The sequence below is a fragment of the Xenopus tropicalis genome, chromosome 3 (genome assembly GCF_000004195.4).
Source record: "Xenopus tropicalis strain Nigerian chromosome 3, UCB_Xtro_10.0, whole genome shotgun sequence".
Lineage (NCBI taxonomy): Eukaryota > Metazoa > Chordata > Amphibia > Anura > Pipidae > Xenopus > Xenopus tropicalis.
The window spans coordinates 149,705,396-149,716,215 of record NC_030679.2 but is presented as its reverse complement, the minus strand read 5'-3'; the positions used below and the strand labels follow the sequence as shown (position 1 = coordinate 149,716,215).

Below are 10,820 nucleotides of genomic sequence, written 5' to 3'. Positions count from 1 at the left end.
TCTGCAGCTTCAACCCAGCCCAAGGAAAGCCTCCCATAGGGATCAATGGCACTCTGCAGCTCCAACCCGGCCCAAGGAAAGCCTCCCATAGGGCTCAATGGCACTCTGCAGCTCCAACCCGGCCCAAGGAAAGTCTCCCATAGGGCTCAATGGCACTCTGCAGCTCCAACCCAGCCCAAGGAAAGTCTCCCATAGGACTGAATGGCACTCTGCAGCTCCAACCCGGCCCAAGGAAAGCCTCCCATAGGGCTCAATGGCACTCTGCAGCTCATACCCAGCCCAAGGAAAGTCTCCCATAGGGCTCAATGGCACTCTGCAGCTCCAACCCGGCCCAAGGAAAGCCTCCCATAGGGCTCAATGGCACTCTGCAGCTCCAACCCGGCCCAAGGAAAGTCTCCCATAGGACTGAATGGCACTCTGCAGCTCCAACCCGGCCCAAGGAAAGTCTCCCATAGGGCTCAATGGCACTCTGCAGCTCCAACCTGGCCCAAGGAAAGTCTCCCTTAGGGCTCAATGGCACTCTGCAGCTCCAACCTGGCCCAAGGAAAGTCTCCCATAGGGCTCAATGGCACTCTGCATCTCCAACCCGGCCCAAGGAAAGTCTCCCATAGGGCTCAATGGCACTCTGCAGCTCCAACCCGGCCCAAGGAAAGTCTCCCATAGGGCTCAATGGCACTCTGCAGCTCCAACCCGGCCCAAGGAAAGTCTCCCATAGGGCTCAATGGCACTCTGCAGCTCCAACCTGCCCCAAGGAAAGCCTCCCATAGGGCTCAATGGCACTCTGCAGCTCCAACCCGGCCCAAGAAATGTGATGATAGCGAAGCTTGAATGAATTCCAAAACTCGGCGCAACAAATATGATTTGAAAGCAATCGTACTTTGATAAATGTACATGTTACATACCCTGATTTTATGTTTTCCTTCACTTTACATTGATTTATTGTCGTCCTAACAATATATTTCTGCCTTATTTTACATTTTCCCTTAGTTTACTTTATCTTTTTTTAAGTAGATTTTTTCTTTATTGCATAATATTTTTAAGGGCATTTTTCATATCTGCACTTTTCAAGCTGTAAATCATTGGGTTAATAAAAGGAGTCACTACAGTGTATAAAAGGGAAAGGAGTTTGTTAATGGTCTGTGACTGGTTTCTTGTGGGAACCATATAAATACCAATGAGAGTCCCATAAAATATGGAGACCACGGCCAAGTGGGAGCTGCAGGTGGAGAAGGCTTTTTGTCTCCCAATACTGGACACTATCTTTAGGATTTCATGGGCAATACAGATATAGGATCCAATGATGAACATGAAGGGGAAAAGAACTGCAAGGACAGTTATTGTCATTATCAATATCTGTGCCAAGGAGGTGTCTGAGCAGGAAAGTTCCAGGAGAGGAAATAAATCACAGAAGAAATGGTTGATGGTATTTTGGTTGCAGAACTCTTGTGTAGCTGCAGCAATCACAACAACTGGAGTAACACTAAAGGCAAGCAGCCATGACATGGCAATTAATTTAACACAGACTCTGTGGTTCATTAGTGAAGAATAACGCAGGGGATTGCAGATGGCCAGATATCTATCATAGGACATCACAGTTAGAAGCAGACACTGTAAAGCTTCAGTGGCACCAAATAAATAAAGTTGTACAATACAGCCAATAAGGGGTATTTTAGCTCCTTCATTCATTACAGTTCTGAGCAGGGTGGGCACAATAACCACAGACTCCAGAAGATCAGATAAGGAGAGTTGTTGGAGAAAGAAGAACATGGGAGACTGAAGACCTCGGCTGACTGTTACCAATGCTATGACAAGGGCATTCTCATATACGGTCAGTATGTGAATCAGAAGAATCAATGAAAAAATCAGGATCTTGAAATTGTTGAGATGCTGAAATCCCAAAAGGAAAATCTCAGAGACGATTGAGTGGTTCTGCATTCGCATTGTCACATATATAGGCCAACAGGCTCAGAACTCTTCAATTCTTCCAATTTAAGCAAGAAAATTTCAAAATAAGCAGCAATCCTGGCAATAATGTACTGAGCTGATTTGCTCCTATCAGAATGGCACTGACCGGGGGAAGTGTTAAACTTGTCTCCTTTTATTTTCTAGATGCGCCAACTTACCCAGTCACTAAGTCTGTTGAGAAACCTGCTGGGACCTACTGTCATTATAATTAGTAGTCTATAGAGTAAAACCATTAGAAGCAAATACAAATAAATTCTTAATTTAGAATCCTAGAGCTTTATTATGTTATTTCTTGTTCAATTTTTATTTTTCAACATATTCATAATTCTTGAATCACAACCCAAGTTATTCACCCATTGCATTTGAGTTGTATTCTGAGCTATTGAGTCTTCAAGTTTATAGTTGTTGATGAAATAAATGCAATTTTTAGTTTTGCAAGTTTTTCCTTTTTTTTCCTGAACTTGTAAAAACTCTTCCTCAATAATAAGATTGTTTTGCCACCACTTTGGATCCATGTAGCTTCGTTACCATCACGTACAAGGTACGGTTTTATCATTACAAGGAAAAATGGATATAAAACAATTTGGGAAATGATATTTCAAATGAAAACAATTGGAATATTTTTTTAATGGGCTGGATGGGAGACGACCTTCCTAATTTGAAGTTTTCTGGATATGAGATCCCAACCTGTACAACGTTAATGACCTTTTTATAATTTACTGGTTTCTACAACACACTTTTTCTAAATCGAAGATAAAAAATGAAGAAAAAAAAGTGATCACACTTTTTGAAGGGAAATAAAATTACTGGTTTCTTTTTTTTTTTGTATTAAACTCGTTTATTTTCAAAAAGATATTAAAGCTTCACAGTATACATTTATAGCCTTTTACATTGGTTTAGACATTTTTGTTTCCACATTCTTTACATTTTGTCCCTTTATAGTATAGATGCCTTAGAGAGAGGCTATCGTATATGTTGAAGATTAGGGGGGGTTGAGGGGGATGGGGTAGGACTGGGTATTGATAGAGGGAAGTAGAAGTGGGTGAAGAGGAAATGGAAAGTATAAAGAGGATATAAAATACAAAAGCGATGCGGTCGCCTGGTTGTGCCTGTTTTATTGCAAGAATTGAGTGGTTAGGTCGTATAATAGGAGATCCAAGGTAACCAAGTAGTTATGAAGTCGTTATGCTTATTATTGAGTGAGGAAGATAGTTCTTCCATGTGGTATATATCGTTAACCGTATTTCGCCATTCCTCAATTGTTGGAGGGTTTGTGTTTCTCCAATGTTTAGAAATTAAGGAGCGGGCTGCTATCAGCATTTGGAGGAGAAGGCTATGTTTAGTGTATTTTTCCCTTTGGGTCAGGTGTAATAGAATGATTGAGGATGGGGACAGATCAAATCGGTTACCAGTGATCTCCTGACATTTTTTGCTAAAGTCATCCCAAAATGGTTTTATTTTTTGACATTCAAACCAAATATGTGATAGTGTCCCTGACTTTTCCTCACATCTCCAGCACAAATCTTTAGGTATTAGGTTCATTTTGTGGAGTTTCTATACCACCTTGCCAAAAGTTTGTATGAGCTTTCTTGGTATTTATTGCTTATAGAGCATTTTGCTGTAGTTTTAAATATTGTTTGCCATGTTTCTTCATCCAGATGGCATTGTAGTTCCTTTTCCCATGCCTTTGTATATGTAGGCAGCTGATTGTATTTCACTTCCAGTAATAATTTGTATAGGTTTGAGATGGCATGGGAAAATTACTGGTTTCTATATTCTCACATAGTAAGTAAATATTAACACAACTTACAAGGCCCATTTATGATTGCTTGAGTCTTCAACCTTAAACCTACTAATGTTTTACTTTGTTACAAATACCAGTGTCACGGTCGGCACCCTAAACCAGAACTGATGCCAAGTTCCTTGGTCTCGGCTCAGCTTCACCAGTAGTGTGACCGCCTTTGGCTTCGGGAGGAACCCTCAGCTACTCAGATGCCACCTGGACTTAACGAGAGGAACAAGGCGAGGAGTTCTGGCAAGCAAAGGGGCACGACTGTAGTTAAAGTCAAAGTCAGTTAGGCCGAAGATCACGGTACAAAAGGATTAGGCAAGGTCGTAGTCAGGCAGGCTGGGTCGAGGCAGGCAGTAATCAAGGAACGTCAGACAGGCAAGGGTCAAACCGGATGATCAAACAGCAGGATGAGTCAATATCGGAGTCAAAGTACAAGCCAGGGTCAGGATACAGATATCAGAATAGTCAGGAGCAGGCCAGGTCAAAAACAGGAAAACACTAGCAGGAAATACAGGAACAAAACGCACAAGGCTCAGGAAGGCACCAGGAATCAAATCCTATCACGGGCAATGAAAAAGGGGCAAAGTCCCTTTAAATAGTTTTGAATTTCGCGCCATTGCGCGCTGACGTCATCACGCCAGCACCTAAAGTTGCGGAAGTGCACGCGCACTAGGTGGAAGCCAGCGCAGGGAGAGGACAGCCGGTAAGGCTTTTTTTATTACAACCAGCTTGGGGAAAATGATGGAAGTTGCCAGGCTTTTTCTGCCCGAAACCAATGATTTACAGCTTCCACCCAAATTTGAACGTTTACGAGCTCCAAAAAAACAAAAAACAAGCAAATAAAAACCTTATACTGAATAAAGTGTTTTTGGGGCAGATTCCAAATGTGAGATTAGAGCTCAGCACAAAAAAAACACTCACTTTCCATTAATTCACCCTAAATATGTTTCTTTATGATTGCTCAAGGAAACACCTGAAACATACCAAACCTTTTACTATTTAAAAAACTTCAGTTGGGGGTAAAAACCCAACTAATGAGGTATTTTCGCCCCGAAACCCCTTGTTAGTCCATATGGTGATCCTAAGCCACCTCGGGTCATATTTAAAGTAGACAGGCACCTCTTTCCATGGTCGCCATGTCACAGGAAGTTGCATCTGACATCTGTATGTAAAGCAGCCTTGGGTACACAATCAAGGGCACATTCTAGCTGTTCTCTGCATGATTTAAAGAAATAAACCAGACACCACTGAGAGCCAAACTCTCAATCTCCTGACCAGTATTGGATACAGTTATGGGACCTGTTATCCAGAATGCTCGGGACATGGGGTTTTCCGGATAAGGGATCTTTCTGTAATTTTGATCTCCATAACTTAAGTCTGCTAAAAATCATTCAAATATTGAATAAAGCCAATAGGCTTGTTTTGCCTCCAATAAGGGGTAATTATATCTTAGTTGGGATCAAGTACAGGTACTGTTTTATTATTACAGAGAAAAGGGAATCATTTAACCATGAAATAAACCCAATAGGGCTGTTCTGCCCCAATAAGGGGTAATTATATCTTAGTTGGGATCAAGTACAGGTACTGTTTTATTATTACAGAGAAAAGGGAATCATTTAACCATGAAATAAACCCAATAGGGCTGTTCTGCCCCAATAAGGGGTAATTACAGTATATCTTAGTTGGGATCAAGTACAGGTACTGTTTTATTATTACAGAGAAAAGGGAATCATTTAACCATGAAATAAACCCAATAGGGCTGTTCTACCCCCAATAAGGGGTAATTATATCTTAGTTGGGATCAAGTACAGGTACTGTTTTATTATTACAGAGAAAAGGGAATCATTTAACCATGAAATAAACCCAATAGGGCTGTTCTGCCCCAATAAGGGGTAATTATATCTTAGTTGGGATCAAGTACAGGTACTGTTTTATTATTACAGAGAAAAGGGAATCATTTAACCATGAAATAAACCCAATAGGGCTGTTCTGCCCCAATAAGGGGTAATTATATCTTAGTTGGGATCAAGTACAGGTACTGTTTTATTATTACAGAGAAAAGGGAATCATTTAACCATGAAATAAACCCAATAGGGCTGTTCTGCCCCAATAAGGGGTAATTATATCTTAGTTGGGATCAAGTACAGGTACTGTTTTATTATTACAGAGAAAAGGGAATCATTTAACCATTAAATAAACCCAATAGGGCTGTTCTGCCCCAATAAGGGGTAATTATATCTTAGTTGGGATCAAGTACAGGTACTGTTTTATTATTACAGAGAAAAGGGAATAATTTTTCATTAAACCCAATAGGCTTGTTTTGCCTCCAATAAGGATTAATTATATGTTGAATTGAGCACCTGTAATGTTTTTAAATGGTTTTCAATTGCTGATAAATGCCCTGTGTATGTCTTTTATACTGTCATGGTCGGTAACCCAAAACCCAGAACAATTGCCAAGGTCCCGGTCACTGCTCACACTTCTGCCTATAACAGCCACCTTTGGCTTCGGGTGGAGCCCTCCGCTACGCGGGTGCCGCCAGGTCTTAAAATGAGAGGACCAGGGCAACGGTTCTGGGTGAGCAAGGGGACCAAATCATTTGACAATGACGGAAGGAGCTTACTAGAATCAGAGTCAGGCAGGCCAGTTCAAAAACCAGAAGGTAACGCGGTACTATTCAATTCTCGTCGGGATGCTACATAATCTTTTTGTAGAATTTGTGTAGGTGTGCCTTAATTGCTTTTGGTCAGGCTATTACCTGCCTCTCAGGTGGAGCACTAAATTACGAGTACATGATCCCATTTTGTTAGGGTTTTTATGTTTTTTTATTATAAACTTCACAAGAATCAATCAACATAACTCAGACCGACATGCCGGCCAATAATTACAACCAAAACTTACCCTCCCAGTCCACTGGCCAAATGTCCCAATGAAGAACCTGACATATGGACAAAAGCAGTCTCGGTCCAATGAAGAGTTTTGGACTTGGAGAAGGGCATGACATAATATCAAAGAACCTAGTGGCAGAATTTCTCCCTCTTACAGAGCAAGGCTCCCCACTATATCACATCCTTTCAAAGTGAAAATAAAACTACAGGGAAACCTCAATTTTATATACCCTGATTTTAAGTGGTTTTATGTGGTTTTATTGTGGTCCCAACAATATCAGCTTTCTTTTACATTTTCCCGTAGTTTACTTCATCTTTTTTTCTGGTCTCCTAGAAAATGTGAAATAGGGGTTCTACAGTCTCCCATACAGTACCCGGGGAGGTTGTAGCAGAAGAATTATCTTGTACTATTTGTATAATGTTTGTTTTGATCTGTTCTCTATGTAATAAGTAGTCGTTCAAACGCCAGTAAAATTCTTGTTTAGTTGTTTTGGGAATAATAAACTTTGATGCTAATGGGGAATGATCTGATAATGTACCAATACCTATTTTTGTTTGTACAAATAGGTGAAGCCAGTATTGAGAAGCAAATAATCTATTCTTGAATAAACAGAATGGATTTTGGAAAAATGTGTGAAGTCTCTTCCTTTGGGGTTATGAGCTCTCCACAGGTCTATTATTTGTGCATTTGATAACATTTTTTTAACTTCTTGTAGGCCTTTATGGGAGATGTTGCTTTTGCCAGAGGATGAATCAGTTAGAGGGTTTAGTACTAGGTTGAAATCTCCTCCTAAGACAAGTAAGCCTTCTTTGAAGTTTACTAAGGTCTTCATGAATTGTTTTAAAAAGGGGATCTGCCCTTGATTAGGTACATAGACATTAGCAAAGGTGCATCCCAGGTAACATTTAAGAAGAATATACCTTCCTTCCTTGTCTATTAATGTCGCTATTTGTTTGAAAGGGAGGTCCTTGTGCACCATAGTAATGACTCCTGTGGCCTTTTCACAGGGTTGTTACTCAGATAGATATGGGGATAGTGTTTTAGGCTGATCTTGGGGGTATGATTCTCTTTAAAATGGGATTCTTGAAGCATTACAATTTTATGACCAGCTTTTTTGCCCTCACCAAAAATCTGGGCTCTTTTAACCGGCTCATTTAAGCCGTTAACATTATAAGACACCACTGTACACTCTAGCACAGTCATCCCCAACCAGTGGCTCGGGGGCAACATGTTGCTCCCCAACCCCTTGGATGTTGCTCTCATTGCCCCCAAAACAAGTAGTTATTTTTGAATTCCTGACTTGGGGGCAAGTTTTGGTTGAATAAAAACAAGATTTCCTACCAAATAAAGCTCCCTGTAAGCTGATAGGGTGCATAGAGGCTGCCTAATAGCCAATCACAGCCCTTATTTGGCTCCTCCATGAACTTTTATGGTGCTTGTGTTGCTATCCAAGTCTTTTTACATTTGACTGTGGCTCACGAGTAAGCAAGGTTGGGGATCCCTGCTCTAGCACATCTGATGTTTTTGTGTCAACCATTTTAATAAAACAACGTTACTTCCTTTTGCGTGTCGCTTATACTTGTTGGTAGCTTGGTAAGTTGCATTAAAGGTATGGGGGGGTTAAAAGAAGGGTAAACATTAACTTGTGGAAACATATATACAGATATGGTGTACACCATTTGCCGCAATAGACTTACTAGGGCATCGCCCTTGGGCTGGTGTAGTTTGGCAGCGGCGTGAGTACTATGTACTCTTATCATGGGGGGAACGTGGTTGGGTGGAGAGATGTGGGGTTGTGGTTCCAATACCATAGCTTACAAGCATTTCCCGATCCCTTTAATTCTAGTGGAGTAGAGATGGGGTTTGTATTGTTAAATGCTTATAACCTGAATAATCCTGGGCCAGGGGAGTATCGACCAATGAGTTCTGCAGAGGTAAATATGGGATACAAATGCACGTAATAACATATTATATATATATATATATATATATGGGGGTTTTTTTGTTGTTTTTTTTTAGTAACCGAACTCCTAGATTGGAGTTTGTGTTGAGGGTATACCTCTATTTTAGCACCCAGATATCTCTGTTTCTGGCTTGGTTGTGAGGGGTAGTCATCTATTTGTTGTTACCCCTCCTGTCCAGTCTCACCACATATAACTAAGGCCTGATAATTAAATTACCATCCTTATTGATTTTGGCTCTGTCTGATCCTGTTCCTTGGCGTTCTCGGAGTGTGAGGAGTGCATCTGGGGGTTGCCTGGGACCATTCTCCTTGTAGATTGAAGGATAAGTTCAGTGTGTTCCTCTGGTCCGGTAGCCATCCTGGGAGTTCCATCTTGTCGAGGTGGAGCTTTTTAATAAAGTTGGTTGTGTCCATAGGTGTACAGATGATCGCCTGGTTTCCATCCTTAGTGGTCGTAAGCGAGAAGGGATATCCCCATCTGTATGGGATGTTATTGTCTCGTAGTGTATCAGTCAGAGGCTTCTCTTTGTGAGATGTCCTGGAAGAGCTTAATTGTATTATCCTCATAGGAAAGTTTACTTATGTCTCTTGCTTTCAATAGAATTTGCTCTTTCAAGGCAAAGTTGTGCAGACAGCATAAGATGTCCCTTGGAGCGTTGAGTGGAGCAGCTTTGGGTTTCTGTACTCTGTGAGCACGCTCAATTTTAATTTCAGAGTCAGGGTCCTTTTTGAGGATACTGTTAAATATTCTCTTGGTCTTTAGTCTGCCTCTGAAGCTCAAGTATTAAGCGATCTTGTTGCTGGATGTGTGTATATATAGCTTTTTGGTTTGCTGACAACTTGCTTTGATTCGCCTCTATGTCATCTGCACGTGTGGACAGGGATATCATGTCTCTCTTGATATCTAGTATTTCCTCTTTCAGTGTGGCTGTTACCTCTTGCAACATCTCTTTTAGGTCTGCCCTTGAGGGGAGATTGGCCAGGTATGCAGGGATGTCAGGTGCCTCTTCAGAGTCGCTCTCTTGGTCAGACGGCTCCCTATTAGTATCTGGTTCTTCCTCTATGCCTTCATGTGCGGGCGCCATTTTGGAGATAGAGCGGTTGGGTTTTCTCTTAAAAAACAAGCCTGTGACATCTGCTGTTTTTTCCCCGAGCCCTTCTCCTTCTCCGGTCTCGATTTCTGGGGTTTGCCCATCTCTAACAATGCGGTTACTGTCTGAATCAGGTGTTTGCTTACGGAGCAGCATGATCACACCATTCAGCTCCAAGGCAAGCCACCTTGTATAATGTTTTTAATGGCATTTTTCATATCTGCACTTTTCAAGCTGTAAATCATTGGGTTAATAAAAGGAGTCACTACAGTGTATAAAAGGGAAAGGAGTTTGCTAATGGTCTGTGACTGGTTTCTTGTGGGAACCACATAAATACCAATGAGAGTCCCATAAAATATGGAGACCACGGCCAAGTGGGAGCTGCAGGTGGAGAAGGCTTTTTGTCTCCCAATACTGGACACTATCTTTAGGATTTCATGGGCAATACAGATATATGATCCAATGATGAACATAAAGGGTAACAGAACTGCAGGGACAGTTATTGTCATTATCAATATCCGTGCCAAGGAGGTGTCTGAGCAGGAAAGTTCCAGTAGAGGAAATAAATCACAGAAGAAATGGTTGATGGTATTTTGGTTGCAGAACTCTTGTGTAGCTGCAGCAATCACAACAACTGATGTAACACTAAGGGCAAGCAGCCATGACATGGCAATTAGTTTAACACAGACTCTGTGGCTCATTAGTGAAGAATAACGCAGGGGATTGCAGATGGCCAGATATCTGTCATAGGACATCGCAGTTAGAAGGAAACTCTGTAAAGCTTCAGTGGCACCAAAGAAATAAAGTTGTACAATACAGCCAATAAGGGGTATTTTGGTTCCTTCATTCATAACAGTTTTAAGCATGACTGGTACAATAACCTCGGACTGCAGGAGATCAGAGAAGGAGAGTTGTTGGAGAAAGAAGAACATGGGAGACTGAAGGTCTCGGCTGACTGTTACCAATGCTATGACAAGGAAGTTTTCATATACGGTCAGTATGTGAACCAAAAGAATCAAAGAAAACATCAGGATCTTGAAATTGTTGAGATGCTGAAATCCCAAAAGGAAAATCTCAAAGACCATTGAGTGGTTCTGCATTCTCATTGGCTGGGAGGAAA

The 10,820-nt window shown here is 41.3% G+C and overlaps 2 protein-coding genes across 2 annotated transcripts; both read right to left on the bottom strand.

Moving 5' to 3' along the window:
• Positions 1–1,092: 1,092 nt before the first annotated feature.
• On the bottom strand, positions 1,093–1,941 carry LOC116409621 (olfactory receptor 11L1-like; the record flags this gene model as incomplete). The annotated part of the gene is made up of 1 exon (XM_031898349.1): positions 1,093–1,941. A coding segment is annotated over exon 1 (849 nt), but the record flags the coding sequence as incomplete, so codon positions are not given.
• Positions 1,942–9,867: 7,926 nt separating this feature from the next.
• LOC116409620 (olfactory receptor 1E5-like) lies at positions 9,868–10,617 on the bottom strand (the record flags this gene model as incomplete). The annotated part of the gene is made up of 1 exon (XM_031898348.1): positions 9,868–10,617. A coding segment is annotated over one exon (750 nt), but the record flags the coding sequence as incomplete, so codon positions are not given.
• Between the last annotated feature and the right edge of the window lie 203 nt (positions 10,618–10,820).